Here is a 23,705-nt window from a genome sequence, read left to right on the forward strand (position 1 = left end):
GATGAATCCTTCCTGTAGCCTTAGGTTTCTGGACTATACATAGAACCCAACAGACAAAAACCCTGTGAATTCTAAGGCAGCCCTTTTCACAGCAGCAACAGAATTCATGTCCATTGCTTGGGATTTATTATTATCAGCAGGAAGCCTGAAAGGCGGAACTGAGATAAGATGATGTGAAGGCCGAGGCCCGAGACCATCCCTCACTCCCAGCTCCATTTTCCAAATTATTCCGAAGTCTTTGCTTTTAACTCTGCCATCGCAAGGGAGTCTCCAGGCCCAGGTTTCAAGGAAATACCTCGCCCACGGTGTTAGAGGGGGGGAAACTGCTCCCTTTCCCTTATGGGGTACTGTATTCCCTTATGGGGGGACGCGGGTGGTGCTGTGGGTTAAACCACAGAGCCTAGGACTTGCCGATCAGAAGGTCGGCGGTTCGAATCCCCGCCATGGGGTGAGCTCCTGCTGCTCGGTCCCTGCTCCTGCCAACCTAGCAGTTTGAAAGCACACCAGTGCAAGTAGATAAATAGGTACCGCTCCAGTGGGAAGGTAAACGGTGACTGGACCTAATGGTCAGGGGTCCCTTTACCTTTACCTTTATTCCCTTATAGGGTATATATTTGGGACCTTAGAATTCTTTTTTTCTGGGGTGGGTGGGGGCAAAGTGAAACACAGAAAGCAATGGGAGCAGTCTAATTTTTCACAAACATAAATGAGACAGACAGGACCTGTATATTTACCAGGCGCTGGAATCTACAGGGGAATTATAGTATCATAGAACTGTAAAGTTGGAAGGGACTCTGAGGGTCATCTAGTCCAACCCATCTGCAATGCAGAAATTCTTCTCACAGCTGTCCCTGGTTGGGCTTGAACCACCAGCCTTCTGGAGGTCAGAAGGTTTTTGTGCCTGAATCCTGCTTGTTCCAACAGGGCAATTTTTGCCTCATATTCTACAAATTCTGGAAAGTGACTGGTTATATATTCACTTATTTGTTAAAAAACACACCATGAAATCTGGGGGTTATCGTTCATAGGGTGCACACCACACAAAAGCAGACACCATGTAAAAAAAATGGCAATCCATTTACAGGGCCTGCGAGTTGTGGCAGAGAGAGAAGAGGGCTTATCAGAGACTGGGTTAGAAGAACCTTCTCCAAAATAGAGGGCACAATGTTGTGGAAAGCTGGGCTGGATTCCCCTCCCTCCTTCAAAACTTCCCAGAAGGGTGGCAGTATTTAATCTCTTGCAGAAAAAACCACAAAGATTGTTGTGACGCCTTAATGGCTTAATAAATTTCTTTCGCAGACTACAGTCCAATCCATCAGATACATGTTATGTATCTGTTATGAACATCCCTGTATGTACATGTTATAAAAGGTTGTTATGAATGGTGCGGGGGAAACTGGAAAGTTAGGTCAGAGGGAAGGGAAAGGCAGGAAAGTACAGAAAGAGAAAGCTTCCTTAATATTGGTGGTAATTTGCAAAACAGTTGTTGAGAGCACACAAATTCCGGCACTGGTAAGTCAATTAAGACATCTAAAGTGGGACAAGAAGCTACAGTTAGAACTTGATATGGAACAACTGATTGGTTCAAAATTGGGAAAGGAGTACGGCAAGGCTGTATATTGTCCCCCTGCTTATTTAATTTATATGCAGAATACATCATGCGAAAGGCTGGGCTGGATGAATCCCAAGCTGGAATTAAGATTGCCGGAAGAAATATCAACAACCTCAGATATGCAGATGACACAACCTTGATGGCAGAAAGTGAGGAGGAATTAAAGAATCTTTTAATGAGGGTGAAAGAGGAGAGCGCAAAATATGGTCTGAAGCTCAACATCAAAAAAACGAAGATCATGGCCACTGGTCCCATCACCTCCTGGCAAATAGAAGGGGAAGAAATGGAGGCAGTGAGAGATTTTACTTTCTTGGGCTCCATGATCACTGCAGATGGTGACAGCAGCCATGAAATTAAAAGACGCCTGCTTCTTGGGAGAAGGGTAATGACAGGCCTAGACAGCATCTTGAGAAGTAGAGACATCACCTTGCCAACAAAGGTCTGTATAGTTAAAGCCATGGTTTTCCCAGTAGTGATGTATGGAAGTGAGAGCTGGACCATCAAGAAGGCTGATCGCCGAAGAATTGATGCTTTTGAATTATGGTGCTGGAGAAGACTCTTGAGAGTCCCATGGACTGCAAGAAGATCAAACGCATCCATTCTGAAGGAAATCAGCCCTGAGTGCTCACTGGAAGGACAGATCCTGAAGCTGAGGCTCCAGTACACCTCATGAGAAGAGAAGACTCCCTGGAAAAGACCCTGATGTTGGGAAAGATGGAGGGCACTAGGAGAAGGGGACGACAGAGGACGAGATGGTTGGATAGTGTTTTCGAGGTTACCAGCATGAGTTTGACCAAACTGCGGGAGGCAGTGGAAGACAGAGGTGCCTGGCGTGCTCTGGTCCATGGGGTCACGAAGAGTCGGAGACGACTAAACGACTAAACAACAACAACAACAAATTATGTCCAATGGTGTATAAAGTTGAAGACACTATGAGTACTTACAAAACAAAGGATGCATGACATATACATTGAAAATTCTTTCCCCAGACTTAAAGCAATGTCAGCAGATGTTGGGTTTGCTTGCACTGATGATTCAGTGGTAGAATTTTCACCCGCCACATGGGAGACCGTGGGTTCGATTCCCCGCCAATGCAAATTCCTTCTCCCCCACCCCATGCAAGAAAATCCAGTTGTTGCAAAAGCAACTAACACTTGTTGCAGCAAAACCATTTGTGCACCACAGCGCAAGCCAGCAGTCTGCACGCACCTGATGAAACTGATGGTGGTGCACAGAAAGCTTATGCCAGGAGAGTAGTATTTGCTTTTGCAACTGCGGAACATTGGATACCTTTCCTAGGTGGGGGGGGGGGGTTGGGGTGCAGCAAAAAGGAAGCTTCTTGCATTGGCCGGGAATCGAACCCGGGCCTCCCGCGTGGCAGGCGAGAATTCTACCACTGAACCACCAATGCATTTGCACGCACCACTTTTATGCAGCAACTCTTTTTAATTACTGCAATTAGCAAGGATGCTCTTGCGCAGTCACAACCAGAAGCGTCCGGCATGATGTGCACATGCATCCCTGCAAAAAACGACAGCTCGTGCCTGCATTGGTGGTTCAGTGGTAGAATTCTCGCCTGCCACGCGGGAGGCCCGGGTTCGATTCCCGGCCAATGCAACAGTTGCTTTTTTTGGTTTCTATTTTAAATTCTGGATTGATTGACCCCGATTTCATCTAAGTGCTGCGTTCCCTTGGGCTGCTCGGAACGAGACTGTCTTTGCTGGCCGAAGCCCTGACATAAACCCTTGAATTCCCAAATAAAATGAACTGATCCATATTTCTTCAAAACCTTCACAAGAAGTCGACTGTTTCTTTAGTTAGGCTAACTTTTTAAACATTCCACAAAAGGAAGTGCCTGCAGGTTCCTTTTTTAGAAGCTTTGTGGACTTGATTTTTTTTGGTACATTTTTAATTGCAGTTTTAAAGTGAACCTCAGCATTGTGCAGGATAAGAGAATGTGTCAGAATTTCAGGGTTCTGCATTTTATCTGTAAAATGTGACCTTTTTTTTTTACCACCACAAAAGTAAAATGTTGCTTTGTAAAAAAATAATAATAAAAAGAAATAAACCCACGCCCGCAATTTGGAGTTCCAACAGTTAACAGGATCCCACCCCCACCCCTTCTCCCTCTCCTTTCGAGGAATTGCAACCGCGATCGCGCGTGTTTTTTTTACACTCGGAAGCCCCACTGCGTTCGACTGGAGTTCACATCCCCACGTTAACGTGTCGCGATGCAGAGAGAGCGGCAACTGCAGCCCGGCTCCCTTTTGCTTCTCGGCGATCCGCCTGCTGCAACAGCGAGCCGGGCTTTGCAACGCTTCTCTCCTTCCTTCCCCTCCGCCTGCAAGACCCCGGGGGTCAGCTCTCGCCCTGTTCGAAGCTCTCCCAGTCCTCCGGTTGCTGCAAACCCCGCTCCTGCGCGCTGGTTTCCAAAGAGCCAAGTTTTTGCTACAGATAGGTAGCCGTGTTGGTCTGCCATAGTCAAAACAAAACAAAATTCCTTCCAGTAGCACCTTAAAGACCAACTAAGTTAGTTCTTGGTATGAGCTTTCGTGTGCATGCACACTGTGTATCTGAAGAAGTGTGCATGCACACGAAAGCTCATACCAAGAACTAACTTAGCACGTTTTTGCTGTTTGGCATCCACCACTTTTGTATTATTATTATTATTATTATTATTATTATTATTAAATGCTACGCTGCGAATCACACTGATAGATTTCAGGCCGCGTTCAGACGACGCATCATCCGACTCTTTGCAGAAGATATTATTATTATTATTATTATTATTATTAAATGCTGCACTGGGAATCACACGGATAGGATTCAGGCCGCGTTCAGACGACACATCATCCAACTCTTTGCAGAATATAATAATATTAATAATATTATTATTATTATTAAATGCTGCACTGGGAATCACACCGATAGGATTCAGGCCCCGTTCAGACGACGCATCATCTGACTCTTTGCAGAATATATTATTATTAATATGATTATTATTGTTATTGTTATTATTAAATGCTGCACTGGGAATCAAACTGATAGGTTTCAGGCCGCGTTCAGACGACGCACAATCCGACTCTTTGCAGAAATTATTATTATTATTATTATTATTATTATTATTATTATCTTCTGCAGAGTCGGATGCTGCAATTCCCAGCGCAGCATTTTCAAAAGGCTGACCTGCAGGGTTTTTCTTGGCAGGCGAACCCTGCTACCTCCAGGCCGCTGGCCGTTCAACCAGCTGGGACTGGTGGGAGCTGGGAGTCTAAGCCCTGCAGGCTCCCCAGCCCTGGTCCAAGCAGGGGGGACAGGGACGGGACACGTGGACTGCACTGCAGGGTTGTAACCACACCTCTCTGCTCTCGCCTACGACAGGCACCGCCAAACTCGGCCCTCCAGATGTTTTGGGACTACAACTCCCATCATCCCTAGCTAACAGGACCAGTGGTCAGGGATGATGGGAATTGTAGTCCCAAAACATCTGTCTATGATATGAGAATAATGAGCTACATTGCAGGGTTTGTCTTCCGAGGGGCACAGGATGGTGGTGTACACGGTTCTCCTCCTCCTCCCCACGTCGTGCTCACAATAACCCTGTGAGGTGGGCTAGGCTGAGAGGCAGGGACTGGTCCCCAGGGGAACACAGTGAGCTCCACAGCCGAATGAGGGATCCGAACCCTCTTCTACCCAAGGTCCTAGTCTGAGACTCTAACCATCACCTAGCTGTTGTTGTTTAGTCATTTAGTTGTGTCTGACTCTTCGTGACCCCCTGGACCAGAGCACGCCAGGCACTCCTGTCTTCCACTGCCTCCCGCAGTTTGGTCAGACTCATGCTGGTAGCTTCGAGAACACTGTCCCACCATCTCGTCCTCCGTCGTCCCCTTCTCCTTGCGCCCTCCATCTTTCCCAACATCAGGGTCTTTTCCAGGGAGTCTTCTCTCCTTATGAGGTGGCCAAAGTCTTGGAGCCTCAGCTTCAGGATCTGTCCTTCCAGTGAGCACTCAGGGCTGATTTCCTTCAGAATGGAGAGGTTTGATCTTCTTGCAGTCCATGGGACTCTCAAGAGTCTCCTCCAGCACCATAATTCAAAAGCATCCATTCTTCGGCGATCAGCCTTCTTGATGGTCCAGCTCTCACCTCCATACATCACTACTGGGAAAACCATGGCTTTGACAATACGGACCTAGCTAGGGGTTACATTTACCTGGGCAGGGCGACATCTGAATGCTGAGAAGCACACGTGAACACACACAAACCCAAAAGAGCCACGCGACATTTCCCGCAAGAAATAAAACCCGAGGCAGAAAATAAACGTGGACTCCTGAGCTTACTTTCACCGCTTTTTTTCAGAATTGCAGGGATGGAAGGGAACCCTAAGGGTCATCTAGTCCAACCCCCTGCAGGAATGTCAGCTAAAACAGAGAAATCTCCAAGGAAGGAAGGGAGGAAGCAGAGTGTTGTTGCTACCACTTAAGTGAAATCGCAGCCGCAATCTTGAATTTCTTCAATTGCTCCTTAATCAACGCGAGTGATTCTTTCCCGGCTACAGGTAAAATGACTTTGTCAAAGGAAACCCGCAAGTGCCGCCTCCGGACTGAGGAGGCGCTAGTCTTTAAAAAAAACCCAGCAACCCCTCTATAGTCAACGAGCCAATCGGGCAATCGTAAGAGGGCGAAACTGCCAGGCCCTCGCTTCGTTTCCTCTACTGCGCATGCGCCCATTGGGACGCGCATGCGCAGTGAGCTGCAGCTGCTCTCTCCCCCCCCCCCCACCGCCTGGGAGCGATGGCGGCGATGGAGGCGGTGAAGATGGCGTCGCCCAAGAGCGCGCCCAAAGACGCTCAGGTGTGGGGCTGGGAGGGGAGGCGGGGAGAGCGGAGAGGGGCTGCCGGGGACCCCCAGCCACTGGGCTTGCAGGGGCTGCAGCTGCAAGGGAAGCGGTTGCGCTTCCTGCTTGCAGCCCAGTTTGCAACCCGTAATGGGGATCCCGCCTCTCACGCGCCCTTCTGCTCTCTTGGTTTGCACAGGTGATGGCCCAGATCCTGAAAGACATGGGGATCACGGAATATGAGCCACGGGTTATAAATCAGATGCTGGAGTTTGCATATAGTAAGTTGTCTCCATGCTGTGTGGTTTTTGTTTTTTGAATTAAACAAAATGTTGCCTCCATGTCAAAAGGTTTGGGTGAATTTGCCCCCGCCAGGTGGGAGTTATATATTGTTACAGGAATTATAAGGTCTCAGATCTACAGTCATATCTCGGGTTACAGACGCTTCAGGTTACGCATTTTTGGGTTACGGACGCGCCGAAACCCAGAAGTACTGGAATGGATTACTTCCGGGTTTCGGCGCTCGTGCATGCATGCACAGAAGTGCTAAATTGCGCTTTGTGCATGTGCAGAAGCGCCGAATCTCAACCTACACATGCGCAGACGCAGCGCTGCGGGTTGTGGACGGTGCGGGTTGCAGACGTGCCTCCCGCACGGATCACGTTCACAACCCGAGCTTCCACTGTATGTTGGCAATTGCACAAGGCAAACACACCTTGGGCCTTGAAGACCTGGTACAAAGCAGCACAGGAGAAATTGCTGAGAGTGCCAGCAGCTAGCAGAGAGAAATTGCTTTCTTCTGAACTTCCCTCTTTACCCAGAAGTCTGAGGTCCTGGCAGAACCAACTTTCTGTTGTTAATAGGAATTCTAAGGTCCCAAATATAGAATACATGTTGATAAGTGCACAAGGTAAACACACGTACATAAGTATATAAACCACATGTTTAAAACGGTACAGGAGAGCAATCCGAAAGCCATCTTGGCTCTCCCTAAAGGCTCTCAATATTTCCTCTGCCTTCTTAATCCCCTTTGCCTGAACAGGTAGGCAGATAGCAATCAGGGGAAGTTCCTGAAGGGATTCCTCTCCTATATTGATGAACCTCCTTTGTATTAATTGGGATTGTTTGCTCAGATGCTCTGCACTGAAGGATGTCTGACAGGCATCGTCATATCAAATGCCAATGTTTTGTGTAAACCGTGTCTGGAACTATGTGAAACTTGCCAAATCCTCAGGAACATCACACCTTGGCCTGCCTGAGCCACAGCAACCCCACTTTAGGTGCGATATACAGTGGTGCCCCGCAAGACGAACGCCTCGCAAGACGGAAAACCCGCTAGACGAAAGGGTTTTCCGTTTTGGAGGTGCTTCGCAAAACGAATTTCCCTATGAGCTTCCTTCGCAAGACGAAAGCCCATAGAGAAATCTCAGGGACAGCGGGGAAGCGCAGCGCGTCTTCCCCACTGTCCTCGGACCTGCTCCGAAGGCTGGCGGCGGGGCGGAGAGACCTCCTCCCGCCGCCAGCCTTCGTTTCTCCGCTATCCCGGACGGCTTTTGAAGGCAGGCGGGGGGGGGGAGCAAAGACTTTCGCCCCCCGCCGGCCTTCAGAAGAGGTCCAGGACCTCTTCTGAAGGCCGGCGGGGGGCAAAAGTCTTTGCTCCCCCCTGCCTGCCTTCCCGGGGGCTTTTAAATCGCCCCGGGACAGCAGAGAAGTCCTCCGCTGTCCCGGGGTTTTTTAAAATGCTGGGGGTGGGAAGAAAAGCCCTTGTCCCCTGTCCCCCCCAGCCTTCAGAAGAGGTCGGGGGACAGACTGTCCCCGGACCTGGTCTGAAGTCGGTTTCCATAGGAACGCATTGATTGATTTTCAATGCATTCCTATGGGAAACCGTGCTTCGCAAGACGAAAAACTCGCAAGAAGAAAAAAATTGCGGAACGAATTAATTTCGTCTTGCGAGGCACCACTGTAATTTCTGACTGTTTGTACAGGGGATGTGCTTCCTTCTCTGTGCCAAAATGCAAACCTTAAAAAGAGAGGTTTCTTCTTGGTTCGGGGTCTTTCTTGCCTCCTTGCGAGGAGGGGAGGGAACTCTGTTGCAACAGAAAAATAAAGATCTACCTTGCTTTCACTGCCTCCCGCCCCCATCCATTCATCTCTGACCGATCAGGGACTTAGAGGACTTAGTCCCTTGGGGGAGTTGGGTAGCAAAAGCCAATCCACGCCTATTTTTTCTATATCACCCCCAACTTGGATGGCTTTAAGAGAGGATCAGAGGATAATAAGGCTTCCAGTGGCTGCTGTGGGCTGCCTCCACTTTCAGAGGCACTTTCTGAACCAGTGTTCGTGTCAGGGTGCCGTCAGCGGCTCCCGGCTGGTTGCCCAGGAAAGTATAGAGACAAGGAAAAGTTTCTTACAGTCCTTTTTCATTTCAGTCTTTACAGAGAGAGGCTATAGAACCCAGCCTTTTGGACAATAATAAGAATAGAATTTATTATTTATACCCCGCTCATCTGGCTGGGTTTCCCCAGCCACTCTGGGTGGCTTCCAACACAATACAGTGGTACCTCTGGTTACATACTCTTCAGGTTACAGACTCCACTAACCCAGAAATAGTGCTTCAGGTTAAGAACTTTGCTTCGGGATGAGAACAGAAATCGTGCTCCGATGGCGCAGCAGCAGCAGGAGGCCCCGTTAGCTAAAGTGGTGCTCCAGGTTAAGAACAGTTTCGGGTTAAGAACGGACCTCCAGAACGAATCAAGTACTTAACCCGAGGTACCACTGTATTAAAATACAGTAATGCATAATGGATAATGGTGGTGTCGCTTGTGAATCTCCACCCCCGTCTCTCTCACTTCCTCATTTGTCATCATGCCCTCTGCCTTCAAGCTCTTTGCTCTCCTACTTTTAAGGCTTGCCAGGTTCTGGGAGATGGAGGGTCTGGGATGCTTTCTGATGACAATGCGTCAGCCAGGTGTTGTTCTGGCTCTCCCATGATCCCCCAACGTTCCCCCTCATCTGTCTCTGAGCTGTGACCTCCCTCAAACCCCTGTTGTAAATCTATACTGTCTTCTTCCTCCTCCTCCCTGGAAGGGTCAGGATGGGGAGGCAATTTCCACCATTCCTCCTCTGTCCAGTCACTGACAGTTAGGAATGGGCCAGGTGCCAGGCACATTTTGCACCTGGCTATCTGCCAACCTAGCAGTTCGAAAGCACCCCCGGGTGCAAGTAGATAAATAGGGACCGCTTACTGGCGGGAAGGTAAACGGCGTTTCCGTGTGCTGCGCTGGCTCGCCAGATGCAGCTTGTCACGCTGGCCATGTGACCCGGAAGTGTCTGCGGACAGCGCTGGCCCCCGGCCTCTAGAGTGAGATGGGCGCACAACCCTAGAGTATGTCAAGACTGGCCCGTACGGGCAGGGGTACCTTTATCTTTACCTATCTGCCACTTGCGACCAAGTGACGATGCCTGGGTGCCAGAATGGTGCCTGATGTCTCCACCATCTGGAGGTGCATGCCTGGGGATCCTTGGATAGCAACTGTTTTCGCACACTAATCCCCTATCCTGTAATAATAATAATAATAATAATAATAATAATAATTTGTCATTTGTACCCCACCCGTCTGGCTGGGTTTCCCCAGCCACTCTGGGCAGCTTCCAACAAAGATTAAAAATACATTAAAATGTCACACATTAAAAACTTCCCTGAACAGGGCTGCCTTCAGATGTCTTCTAAAAGTCAGATAGTTGTTTTTTCCTTTGACATCTGGTGGGAGGGCGTTCCACAGGGCGGGCGCCACCAGCGAGAAGGCCCTCTGCCTGGTTTCTTGTAGCTTTGCTTCTCGCAGCGAGCGAACCACCAGAAGGCCCTCGGCGCTGGGGATGGAGACGCTCCTTCAGGTATACAGGACCGAGGCGGTTTAGGGCTTTAAAGGTCAGCACCAACACTTTGAATTGTGCTTGGAAACATACTGGGAGCCAATGCAGATCTGTCAGGACCGGTGTTATGTGGTCTCGGCGGCCGCTCCCAGTCACCAGTCTAGCTGCCGCATTCTGGATTAGTTGTAGTTTCCGGGTCACCTTCAAAGGTCGCTCCACGTAGAGCGCATTGCAGTAGAATTCTACCCATTATATATTATCTGGACAATCAGAAGTGAGTTTCAGGAACCAAAAAGTCGTATTGAAAAATACGTTTTTTGAGCCATCGGGCCCCAAAAATGGCAACTAGACATTCTGCTTTGGCAACTGTAACCCTTGTTTAAGGAGCCATTTGGCGCGCAGCTTATATATCTGAGTTTCTATTACTGTTCTGAACACAGATTTGCGGGGAATCGCAAGTGTTGTCCTCAGGTGCTGCGTGTGGGTTTCCCAGAAGTGGCGCCTTGTTGGCCGCTGTGTGAACAGGATACTGGGCTAAATGAGCCTTTGGCTTGATCCTGCAGGCCGCTCTTACGTTCTTGCATTCTGGCTTTTACTTCCTGACAGGATATGTGACAACCATCTTGGAAGATGCCAAAATTTATTCCAGTCACGCAAAGAAGTCGAGTGTCGACGCAGACGATGTGAGGCTGGCTATCCAGTGCAGGACAGACCAGTCATTCACCTCGCCACCACCCAGAGATGTATGTTTTAACTCTTTTTAATTATCCTTTAACTGTTGTTGTTCTTCTTCTTATTATTACCTTATGTGTAAAGCGCCTTGAGATGGCAGTTTGAAAGGCGATTAATACATCAGTGATGTATTAATACATCAATGGCTCTAGAACTTTCTAAAGCATCATGTGATATTGGGGAAAGGGAGGAATTCTTATTATTCATTTAAAGCCATACACAAACATAAAAGGTAAAGGGACCCCTGACCATTAGGTCCAGTCGTGACCGACTCTGGCTCATCTCGCTATATTGGCCGAGGGAGCCAGCCTACAGCTTCCGGGTCATGTGGCCAGCATGACTAAGCCGCTTCTGGCAAACCAGAGCAGCGCACGGACACGCTGTTTACCTTCCCGCCGGAGCGGTACCTATTTATCTACTTGCACTTTGACATGCTTTTGAGCTGCTAGGTTGGCAGGAGCAGGGACCGAGCAACGGGAGCTCACCCCGTCGTGGGGATTCGAACCGCCGACCTTCTGATCGACAAGTCCTAGGCTCTGTGGTTTAACCCACAGCGCCACCCGTGTCCCCTATACACGATCATAGCTCTGTGCAAAATTAACGTGAGCAGGGTAGACAGGGCGCTGGGGTGTGTTTGGAAGGCAAGCGAGGCCATCGCCTTGCTCAGGCTAAGCTGGTTGGAAGCGCCTGAGTAGATCACCTGGGAGCCACATATATACCATCCTGGGCCCTATTATGGAAGGAAGGTGGCAGGTAAACAATATCTAACTAAACAAATAAAAGTCAGCAGGGAGGAAGAATAAGAGAGGCTAAGGCCCCATCCACACTTTGCATTTAATGTGCTGTGATAGCACTTTAAACAGTGTTACCCCCCCCCCCAAAGAATTCTGGGAGGTGAAGTTTGTTAAGAACGCTGAGTTGTTTGCAGAGCTCTTTTTCCCCTCCCAGAGATACAGTTTTCAACAGATAAAGTTTTCAATTAATAGCTCAGTGAGGGGGATTGGGGCAACTTAACAACTCCCAGCACCCTGAAGGCCAAGAATTAGCTCAGTTGGTTAGAACGTGGTGCTGATAATGCCAAGGTCATGGGTTCGATTCCCGTTTGGGCCACCTTCCTATTCCTGCATTGCAGGGGGGTTGGACTGGATGATCTTTGGGTTCCTGGATCCAACTCTGAAGTTCTGTGATTCTTACGCACTTAACAAACTTCGGCTCCCAGAATTCTTTGGGGGAAATCATGGCTGTTTGATGTGCTTTAAATGTACAGTGGTACCTCAGGTTACATACGCTTCAGGTTACAGACTCCGCTAACCCAGAAATAGTGCTTCAGGTCAAGAACTTTGCTTCAGGATGAGAACAGAAATCGGGCTCCAGCGGTACGGCAGCAGCAGGAGGCCCCATTAACTAAAGTGGTGCTTCAGGTTAAGAACAGTTTCTGGTTAAGTACGGACCCCTAGAACGAATTAAGTACTTAACCTGAGGTATCACTGTACGCTGTCAATGTGGCCTAGATGTGGACCAGCACTTTGCGATTTCCCCCTTCACCAGTGTGGTCGGTGCTGAGGAGGAATTTGAGAGGAGCTTAGCTGCAGAGCTCCTGTTTTGCATGCAGAAGGTCTTAAACTTAATCTTTGGCATCTCTTCCAGGTCTGGCTGGTTGAGACCCTGGCCTGAAACCCTAGAGCAAGCATAGGCAAACTGGGCCCTCCAGATGTTTTGGGACTACAACTCCCATCATCCCTAGCTAACAGGACCAGTGTTCAGGTATGATGGGAATTGTAGTCCCAAAAACATCTGGAGGGCCGAGTTTGCCTATGCCTGCCCTAGAGAGCTGCAGCTTCCAATCAGAGAGCCCAATACTGAGCTTGCTGGACCAATGGGCTGACTTGGTATTCAAGGTACCTTCCTGTGTTCTTTTTTTTTCCCTTGGAAAAAGTTTTTGCTAGATATTGCAAGACAGAAGAATCAAACGCCGTTGCCTCTGATAAAGCCGTACTCGGGCCCGAGGTTGCCGCCGGATAGATACTGCCTCACAGCGCCAAATTACAGGCTGAAGTCTTTTCAGAAGAAGGTAAGGAGCCTACCCAAAATGAAGAGTCTGTCTGCCACACACTCTCCCCACTCACTGAACCCTGTAGCCTCTCCAGCTTCCGACATCTCCTCCACCTAGTCTTCTTCCTCTGTCTTTTTAATTTTCTTTTAATTAACGTTCTAATGTCCCATATGTATACATTATTATATTACATTACAGGGCATATTATAATATAATTTCCAACATGTATACAAAATTTATATATCAAATTTATGTACCTAAAGAAAAAAAAAACCTAAGGCTATTCCAAAATATAGTGGTACCTCGGGTTACAGATGCTTCAGGTTACAGACTCAGCTAACCCAGAAATATTACCTTGGGTTAAGAACTTTGCTTCAGGATGAGAACAGAAATCGTGCAGCGGCAGCGGGAGGCCCCATTAGCTAAAGTGGTGCTTCAGGTTAAGAACAGTTTCAGGTTAAGAACGGACCTCCGGAATGAATTAAGTCCATAACCAGAGGTACCACTGTAATATTTGTACCAACACTACAGACTTCCTGTCAATCTCGTTGTATATTCTTTTTCTACAAATGAATGTACTCTTATTATTATATATTTCTTTACATTTTATCTAATGCATTCCTATATCAATATGTACCCTCCAACGTCACTCGAATGCTAGCATAGGTAGCAAACCTCTACTATATTTTTGAACATATGTCTTATATCTATCCCATTTTCCCGTAAATTTTTGTTTTGAGTTGCCTCTCGGGCTGTTTGTCAACTGCGCCATTTCAGCAAATTCTTGTACAGTGGTGCCCCGCAAGACGAATGCCTCGCAAGACGGAAAGCCCGCTAGACGAAAGGGTTTTCCGTTTTGGAGGTGCTTCGCAAAACGAATTTCCTATGGGCTTGCTTCGCAAGAAGAAAATGTCTTGTGAGTTCCTGCAGGGTTTTTTTCCTCCCCCCCCCTTTTCCCCAAGCTGCTAAGCTGCTTATCAGCTGATCCGCTAAGCCGCTTATCAGCTGATCCGCTAAGCCGCTTAACAGCTGATCCGCTAAGCCGCTTATCAGCTGATCCGCTAAGCCGATTAACAGCTGACCCGCTAAACCGCTAATAGCGCTAATCCGCTAATAGGGTTTCTTCGCAAGACGAAAAAACCGCAAGACGAAGAGACTCGTGGAACGGATTCTTTTCGTCTTGCGAGGCACCACTGTAGTTTGTTATGCCAGTCCGTTAACGTCTTCTTCCTCTGTCTGCTCATCGTCATCTCACCACGGTTCCCGGTCTCTGAGCCATTTCCCCCTGGGGTTTCCTTCCACCATCCCTCCGCATCCAACCAGCCCATGGCACAGTATTACTGAATGCACGGCCCACCCTTTTAAAACAGGCCGTTTTCTGAGCCAGTGACCCTGAATGACCTATTTATTGGGTACTGCTTCGTTCCAGCTGACTTCCTCTGCGGCACGGATCACGGTTCCACGACTGAGTGTCGGCGCGGTCACCAGTAGGCCCAGCACGCCAACGTTAGGCAAGTGTCAGCTTCTGATTCTATCGAAGGCTACCTGACTTTTAGAAGACGTCTGAAGGCAGCCCTATTTAGGGAAGTGTTTAATGTTTGATGTTTTGTCGTGTTTTTAATATTCTGTTGGGAGCCGCCCAGAGTGGCTGGCTGGGGGAAACCCAGCCAGGTGGGTGGGGTTGTTGTTGTTTAGTCATGTCCGACTCTTCGTGACCCTCTGGACCAGAGCACGCCAGGCACTCCTGTCTTCCACTGCCTCCCGCAGTTTGGTCAAACTCATGCTGGTCGCTTCGAGAACACTGTCCCACCATCTCGTCCTCTGTCGTCCCCTTCTCCTTTCCCAACATCAGGGTCTTTTCCAGGGAGTCTTTTCTTCTCATGAGGTGGCCAAGGTCTTGGAGCCTCAGCTTCAGGATCTGTCCTTCCAGTGAGCACTCAGGGCTGATTTCCTTCAGAATGGAGAGGTTTGATCTTCTTGCAGTCCATGGGACTCTCAAGAGTCTCCTCCAGCACCAGAATTCAAAAGGGTGGGGTATAAATAATAAATTATTATACATTTAAAGCGCTCTTATTCCATTTTAAACAGCCATGGCTTCCCCCAGAGAATCCTGGGAAGCGTAGTTTGTTGCTGAGAGTTGTTTGGATGCCCTTATTTCCTTCACGGCAATCTACTGTATTTTTTGCTCTATAAGACTCACTTTTCCCTCCTAAAAAGTAAGGGGAAATGTGTGTGCGTCTTATGGAGTGAATGCAGGCTGCGCAGCTATCCCAGAAGCCAGAACAGCAAGAGGGATTGCTGCTTTCACTGCGCAGCGATCCCTCTTGCTGTTCTGGCTTCTGGGATTCAGAATATTTTTTTTCTTGTTTTCCTCCTCCAAAAACTAGGTGCGTCTTGTGGTCTGGTGCGTCTTATAGAGCGAAAAATATGGTAATTCCCAGAGCTTCCTAAGAAGAGGTTAAACCACTCTGGGAATTGTAGTTCTGTGAGGGGATTAGGAGTCGGACACGACTAAACAACAACAAACAATTCCCAGCACTCTTAACAAACCACAGCTCCCAGAATCCTTTGGGGAAGAAGCCATTAATTTAATGTGGCACCATCGTGCTTTAAATGTATAGTTCCAATGTGTCCTATGGCTGTTTGATGATAGTCGAAATAAGAAGACGACTGATAAAACACAGATAGCAAGAGAAGAGGGGGGAGAGGTAAACAGCAGCTCCTGGGGGAAGCCATGACTGTTAAGCGATAAACTGCTTTAAAGGCATAGTGCAGATGGAGCCTTATCCTTCATGTTTTTGCCTGGCACCCTCCGTATGTCACCTTGGACAATGGCTTTCTGCTTCGAAACTGAATCCTGGTTGTGTGAATTTCAGGAACTCCTTCAGCGCAGACGGTATCCGTTTCAACGAAAGTTGGCACTCCCATGCCTCTGACCGGTCAAAGATTCACGGTGCAGATCCCAACCTCCCAGACCTCTGTAAAATCAGGTGAGAGCAAGCCACGCCGCCAGGTGTTACAGCTGCAAAGCTTTTCCTCGAATGGGGGAACCGGGACTCTGCGGTACAAAAGCTGAACCTTTTGGCGGGTGGGAAAAGTGTGAGCTCAAGTGTAAGGTAAAGGGACCCCTGACCGCTAGGTCCAGTCGCGGACGACTCTGGGGTTGCGGCGCTCATCTCGCTTTATTGGCCGAGGGAGCCGGCGTACAGCTTCCGGGTCATGTGCCCAGCATGACTAAGCCGCTTCTGGCGAACCAGAGCAGTGCACGGAAACGCCGTTTACCTTCCCGCCGGAGCGGTGCCTATTTATCTACTTGCACTTTAACGTCCTTTCGAACTGCTGGGTTGGCAGGAGCAGGGACCAAGCAACGGGAGCTCACCCCGTGGCGGGGATTCGAACCACTGACCTTCTGATCGGCAAGTCCTAGGCTCTGTGGTTTAACCCACAGCGCCACCCACGTCCCTTAAGCTCAAGTGTGCCTTCTCTTTATTTGCAAGATTTGGAGCGTGGCTGTTTGTTCGTGTTCCACTCGCACCCTTATGTGGCAAACTCCTGGAGAAGAATGAGGGGTAGGGGCTGTTCTGTTAGGATCTGATTTCTTTCCGCAGGGCCTGCAAGACAGAGCTGTTCCGCCTGGCCTTTGGTTTGGACTCAGTCTGACCCTTATGTTTCCCTCCCTTTATGTGATATATGGGTTACTTTTAAAATGAGGCTGCATTTTAAACTGCATTTTAACCTGCATTTTAAATTGTTTTATTTTTCCTTTTCCCCTATTATGTTTTTACTGTAATTTATTGTATTAGCCGCCCTGAGCCTCTGGCTGGGGAGGGCGGGGTACAAATAAAATTTATTATTATTATTATTATTAGGCAAGTACTCACTGACCAGGGGACGCGGGTGGCGCAGTGGGTAAAACCTCAGCACCTAGGGCTTGCCGATCGCATGGTCGGCAGTTCGAATCCCCACGGCGGGGTGAGCTCCTGTCATTCGGTCCCAGCTCCTGCCCACCTAGCAGTTTGAAAGCACCCTTAAGTGCAAGTAGATAAATAGGTACCGTTTTATAGCGGGAAGGTAAACGGCATTTCCGTGTGCTGCGCTGGTGCCAGCTCGCCAGAACAGCTTTGTCACGCTGGCCACGTGACCCGGAAGTGTTTCCGGACAGCGCTGGCCCCCGGCCTCTTAAGTGAGATGGGCGCACAACCCTAGAGTCGGACACGACTGGCCCGTACGGGCAGGGGTACCTTTACCTTACTCGCTGACCAGGCAACCTGCCAGCTTTCAGCTAGCCCCACCTACCCGTCTTCCTTCCTGCAACTGGTCAAAGCAGGCATAAGCAAACTCGGCCCTCCAGATGTTTTGGGACTACAACTCCCATCATCCCTAGCTAACAGACCTGTGGTCAGGGCTGATGGGAGTTGTAGTCCCAAAACATCTGGAGGGCCGAGTTTGCCTATGCCTGGATCAAATGGTGGCTCTCCCTGTCATTGGCTCTGATTCATCCTACAGCTGATCTCTGTGCTTCTTGCCTTGCCAGCCCCAGTGGGCACTAGCCGCTGCTGAGAATAAGGATGTGCAGGTCATTTTCTTCCCTTGAACCCAAGGCAGAGGAGCTGTTGCGAAGGCTGACATCCCTTTCTAGCTAGAGGACGAAACCCAATACTTGTGCCACCTTCATGGGGGGGGGGGGCTATTGGCTTGTTGTTTGAATTTTTATTAGGTATTTTGTGGTTTTATACAGTCATACCTCGGGTTACAGCTGCTTCAGGTTGCGTTTTTTCGGGTTGTGGACCGCCGAAACCCAGAAGTACCGGAACGGGTTACTTGCGGGTTTTGGCGCTCACGCATGCGCAGAAGTGCTGAATTGCGCTTTGCGCATGCGCAGACGCGGGTTGCAAACGCTGCAGGTTGCAAACATGCATCCCGCACGGATCACGTTTGCAACCCGAGTGTCCACTGTATCTTGATTTTATTCTGTGGGCCGCCCTAAGTCCCCCGGGTATAGGCAGGTATATAAATTCAATAAATAATACAGTCAAACCTCGGTTGTCGAACGTAATCTGTTCCGGAAGGCAGTTGGACTTCCGAAACGTCCGAAGACCGAAAACTGAAAGCGGAAGCCTCAGTACAATAGGGCAGGGGTGGCCAGCTTCCAAGAGACTGTGATCTACTCACGGAGTTAAAGACTGGCAGTGGTCTACCCCCTTTTTTGGGGTTCAGATCAAAGTTGTCAAGCTTTTTTGAGGAAGGAGAAAGGCCTGTTTCTTTGGGGTTCAGGTCAAAGTTGCTGAGTTTTTTTTTAGGGAGGAGGAAAGCCCCGTTTTGAGGGGGGGTGCAGGGCAAAAGTTTTGAGCTTTTTTTAGGGGGAGCCAAACTTGTTGCACTTCTTAGGGGGGAGCCAGTGATCTACCACAGACGTCCAGTGATCTACCAGTAGATCACGATCTACCTGTTGGACGTGCCTGCAATAGGGAAATGCAAAACGGAAGCTGCGAGGCACGTTTGGCTTCCAAAAATCGTTTGAAAACCGGAGCGGTTACTTCCTGGTTTTCGGCGTTTGGGAGCCAAAATGTTCGAAAATGGAGCTGTTCGAGAACCGAGGTTTGACTGTAATAATAATAAAAAGTGCAGCTCTGCGTGTCCTGAAAAACGCTCGATGAAAAAGGTTGATGCAAGTTTATTGGCTGAGAATAAGGGCTGTTGGGGAAGCCACTGTCATGGGTTCCGCAGGCCTGCAAAGTACACAGGTTTTCTATACAGGCATGCTCTCGCCTTAACTTCACATATGCTTAGATATTTAGTCACCTTCACAGAGCAAAAGCATGCCTATCTTATCAGAGCTGCATTCCTCTTTGCGAAAAACAGGGTGTTTACTCTTCACCCAGCTGCCTCAAGGCTGTTTCTCCTGCAAAAAATATTTCCGGCGCATCCTTAACTCCGTCTGGATAGAGGGAGCCAGCTGGTCTCCTTACGCTGAAGCTGAACGTTGGAAGATTGAGGACAGATTAGGAACAAAGTACTTCTTCGCGAAGCACGCAGCTGTAACTGTGGCACTTTCTGCCATTAATTCTACTCAATATCGATCCAGAGCAGAACTCCGACGTACAGTTAGCAGAGCAAAAACTTAAAACACGTTGCAGGATTCCCCCCAAAATGTTGTTGTTGAGACGTTTAGTCGTGTCCGACTCTGTGACCCCCTGGACCAGAGCACGCCAGGCCCTCCTGTCTTCCACTGCCTCCCACAGTTTGGTCAAACTCATGTTCGTAGCTTCGAGAACACCGTCCAACCATCTCGTCCTCTGTCGCCCCCTTCTCCTTGTGCCCTCCACCTTTCCCAACATCAGGGTCTTTTCCAGGGAGTCTTCTCTTCTCATGAGGTGGCCAAAGTACTGGAGCCTCAGCTTCAGGATCTGTCCTTCCAGTGAGCACTCAGGGCTGATTTCCTTAAGAATGGAGAGGTTTGATCTTGCAGTCCATGGGACTCACAAGAGTCTCCTCCAGCACCAGAATTCAAAAGCATCCATTCTTCGGCGATCAGCCTTCTTCATGGTCCAGCTCTCACTTCCATACATCACTACTGGGAAAACCATAGCTTTAACTATACGGACCTTTGTTGGCAAGGTGATGTCTCTGCTTTTTAAGATGCTGCCTAGGTTTGTCATTGCTCCCCCCAAAATAGACCAAAGGCAATTAATATTTCATCCAGCAGAGCTTTATTGCTACTGAAGGCAAATGAGCATAACAGTCACAAATCTAATACATTCAGGATTGGCACCGTCCATAAGAAATCCAGTCGCAGCAGACTTAACTTAAACATACAATAACTTGTAATAAGACTAAACCTTAACACCGTATACAGAATTGGCAGAGCTGATTGGGAGAATAAAAAAACAGCGTGATGGAGCTTTCCAAAAAGACTGGAGTAAATTTGTACAATATTTGAAGGATAATTGAAGAACAATTAACAACGCTACCAGGGTTGTTATGAAAAGACCTGTAACAATGATTACTGCCTTTTTATATTTACTGAGAATTTGTGATAATTGGAATAAGTGAAATGCAAATTGGAAGAGGTACCAATGCTAGGATATAGAAATGAATTATGAACAAACCATGAGGCGGGAGGGAGGGAAGTCGATGAGCTCATATGAGCAAAGAGTTAAGGGAACAATAAGGATGTATTTAAATATTATAAAATGGAAATTTAATTAAAAAAAATTTTTTTAAACCCCACTGTATACAAAACACCACACCAGGAGGAAGAGAGATAGAAAGAGAAAGTGTGAAACCCAATCTCCTTCTGGCCTTGTTATTATAGTCAGCAAGACCTTGGCAGAAAGAGATAACAGAACCAGTTTAAGCCAGTTGTACTCTGCTTCTCTGAAGGAATAACTGAAAACATAACAAACCTTCAGCTTGTCTCTTTCACACAGAGAAAAGCTCTCAGAACCCCCTTGAATTAATTAGAACAGGAAAGATCTCTACACATCAGATCAGTATTTTATTTTACTTTATTTTCAGTGCGAAATTACAACAAAAATGACAAACATAAAATCCAAAAAGGAAAAACAAAACAAAAAGAACAAAAAACAAACCTACAAAGAAAACGATACCATCATAACAAACTTTACGTACACATACACATTGACTTCCTTCCTCTGTTTTGAGACTTCAGAATTTTTAATCTTTCTGAATTGTTGTGTCTAATGTAAATTACCTCTATCATTATACCTTTCGCACCTTTTTTTTCAATTTCTTTAACCTTAGAAAGCTTCATTCATTACATACCGATATATTACTCCAGAACAATGTTTTTTCGTGTATTCTTTGACACAATCCCATTCTTCTGCTGATTTTTGGTCCCATTGTCCCCTTAAGAATGCTGTAAATCTTGCCAAGTTTATATATTCACAAAGTTTAATTTGCCATTCTTTCATTGATGAGATTCCCCCCCCCCCCCAGCTTTTTGCTATGAGCATCCTGGCAGCTGCTGTTGCATAGAGGAATACCGTATTTTTCACCCTATAGGACGCACCAGCCCATAGGACGCACCTAGCTTTTTGGGGGGGGGGGGAATCAAGGAAACAATTTTTATCCCCCCCCCCCCCAGGTTTGCGCAGCCATCCCCAAGCTAGAAGAGTGAGATGGAGCGCTCCCTCTTCTGCCTTCAGGGACAGCCTCTCTAGCCTCCGTGGGGCAGCGGCTTGCCCCGCTGTCCCCCGAGCTTATGGGGCTGGCGATGGGGAGAAGCAAGCTTGCTTCTCCCCCCCCGCCAGCCTTCAGATCAGGTCAGGGAATAGCGGGGTGACGGCGCTCCGCCTCCCCACTATCCCCCGAGCTTGTGGGGCTGGCGGGGGGGGGGGAGAAGTAAGCTTGCTCCCTCCCCCCGGCCAGCCTTCAGATCAGGTCGGGGAATAGCGGGGTGGTGCGCACCGACCCCTCTCGCTCTCCAGGCTTCAGCGAAAGCCTGCATTCGCCCCATAGGACGCACACACATTTCCCCTTCATTTTTGGAGGGGGAAAAGTGCGTCCTATAGGGTGAAAAATACGGTACTTTCCTTTGATTGCCTGGAATACCAATATTTTCCGTGCCAAGAAATGCAAACTGACACAGGTGGCGGTGATGACCAACAACCTAGATGGCTTTAAAAGAGGCTTAGGCAAATTCAGGGAGGAGAGAGGTGTGCTTGTGTCTCCTCTTCAATGCTAGCTGCTTGGAGGCACAAGAGCAGAGGGTGCAGTTGTGTCCAGGTCCTGCTAGCTAGTTTGCCATAGGAAACCAGTTGGGCACTGTGAGAACAGGATACTCGATTAGATGCACCAGTGGTCTGATCCAGAAGTCAGACTCTTAACGTACTTATGAGGCCTGGAAACAGATAAAAAGCGAAGCAGCAAAGTACCGTATTTTTCGCTCTATAAGATGCACCAGACCACAAGACGCACCTAGTTTTTGGAGGAGGAAAAAATATTCTGAATCCCAGAAGCCAGAACAGCGAAAGCAGCGATCCCTCTTGCTGTTCTGGCTTCTGGGATAGCTGCGCAGCCTGCATTCGCTCCATAAGACGCCCACACATTTCCCCTTGCTTTTTAGGAGGGAAAAAGTGAGTCTTATAGAGCCAAAAATACGGTTAGTCTGCTGCAACTGGATTTCTTATGGACAGTGCCAATCCTGATTGTATTGGATTTGTGACTATTATGCTCATTTGCTTTCAGTAGCTGTAAAGCTCTGCTGGATGAAATGCTAATTGCCTTTAGCCTATTTTTTGGGGAATCATGCTTGCTCCTTCCACTTCCTAGCTATAATAATTCGTGCAGCGGCCAATAAATTTGCGAGCGACTCCTTGGTAGCCTGCGAACCGTCCGCCCCCATCGTAAATCGGTAATAATGCTACCTCTGGACTTTTGATCAGCTTTAACCCAGGGGTTTCTGTCATCTCCTTAAACACCCTTTGCCAAAAAAATGTACATATTTACACCCCCACCACATGAGAACGTAATTCCCTGTTTCCTGGCATCCCCTCCAACAGAGCACCGAATATTCCTTGTTTATTTGATTTAATCTGACAGGTTTTAAATACCATCTCCAGACTAATTTACAATAATTTTCTTTTATTCTTATACACAACATTATCAATGTACATTTCTCCCATATTTCCCCCCAGCTTTGACTGTCTGTCTGTCTATCTATCTATCCCTCCCTCCCTCCCTCCCTCCTTCCCTCCCTCCCTCCCTGTATCCATCTATCGATCATTCTTGATTTTTGGCATGCAGACAGGCAGTATAAATATCTAACAAATATCCTCCCCTTTCTCCTCCTCAGCGACTCCAACTACCCCCACGGTCCAGAATGTGCTGATCAACCCCTCCCTGATCGGGTCCAAAAACATCCTCATCACCACCAACATGGTGTCGTCGCAGGGCAGCTCTGGCGAGGCGAACACTCTGAAGAGGAAGCACGAGGAAGACGACGACTACGATAACTTGTGAAAGGGAATGCTCACCGTTTTGTTGCCTTAGTTGTGGCGCTCCCACTTCTCCCTCTCCAGAAGCCTTCAAGAATGGAGGGGACGGAGGGGCAGAAGACAAGCAGGTGGCTCTACTCTCCCAGTTGGCTACAGTCTAGCTGCAATGGACCCAAACTGGGACTGATGGGAGCTTAGATGGAAAACATGTGGAAGCCCCTAGATGGTGGAAGGCTTAGCACAGGAGCTTTGGGAAAAGTTGATTCTCCTCCTGGCATAGCCCATTCCTCCGATCTCTCTTGGAATTAAAAGAAGCAGCACCTCTGCATCTGTTCTGGTGGTACTCTGTTTCCTACATGTCTTTCTTGAATGGGGGTTGGGGGGGGAAGAGTGCTGTTTTTCCTTCTCCTTTCAAATAATTTTTATGGTTTTTTCATATATTTTCTTTGCGCAACATCATAACAGCGTTTCCCCAAAAAATAAAACATTTGTCCCCATGAGCCTGTGACTTCCCTCCTCCCCGACAAGTGGTTTTCAAACTTAAAAACTCTATACCTTGCATTTTCCTCTATTTCTTATTCCTGATAAATCTTACCCTTACATAATTCCTTAACTACAATAAGTAATAAATTTATCCTTACAA

At 48.0% G+C, this 23,705-nt stretch overlaps 1 protein-coding gene and 3 non-coding genes across 4 annotated transcripts; 3 read left to right on the plus strand and 1 right to left on the minus strand.

Annotated features, from left to right (window-relative positions):
- Window positions 1-2,952: 2,952 nt before the first annotated feature.
- TRNAG-GCC (transfer RNA glycine (anticodon GCC)) lies at window positions 2,953-3,023 on the minus strand. The gene has a single exon. It is a non-coding gene; the product is annotated as a tRNA-Gly (tRNA).
- Window positions 3,024-3,158: 135 nt separating this feature from the next.
- On the plus strand, window positions 3,159-3,229 carry TRNAG-GCC (transfer RNA glycine (anticodon GCC)). The gene has a single exon. It is a non-coding gene; the product is annotated as a tRNA-Gly (tRNA).
- A 3,122-nt stretch (window positions 3,230-6,351) lies between these two features.
- Window positions 6,352-23,405, plus strand: LOC114582191 (transcription initiation factor TFIID subunit 9-like). The gene is made up of 7 exons (XM_028703003.2): window positions 6,352-6,462; window positions 6,645-6,726; window positions 10,925-11,061; window positions 12,987-13,121; window positions 14,533-14,614; window positions 15,980-16,093; window positions 22,921-23,405. The coding sequence occupies exons 1-7, from the start codon at window positions 6,403-6,405 to the stop codon at window positions 23,085-23,087; spliced, it is 777 nt and encodes a 258-aa protein (XP_028558836.1). The 5' UTR covers window positions 6,352-6,402; the 3' UTR covers window positions 23,088-23,405.
- TRNAI-GAU (transfer RNA isoleucine (anticodon GAU)) lies at window positions 12,084-12,160 on the plus strand. Its single transcript has one exon. It is a non-coding gene; the product is annotated as a tRNA-Ile (tRNA).
- Window positions 23,406-23,705: the final 300 nt, after the last annotated feature.

This window comes from Podarcis muralis, chromosome 13, assembly GCF_964188315.1.
Source record: "Podarcis muralis chromosome 13, rPodMur119.hap1.1, whole genome shotgun sequence".
Classification (NCBI taxonomy): Eukaryota; Metazoa; Chordata; class Lepidosauria; order Squamata; family Lacertidae; genus Podarcis; species Podarcis muralis.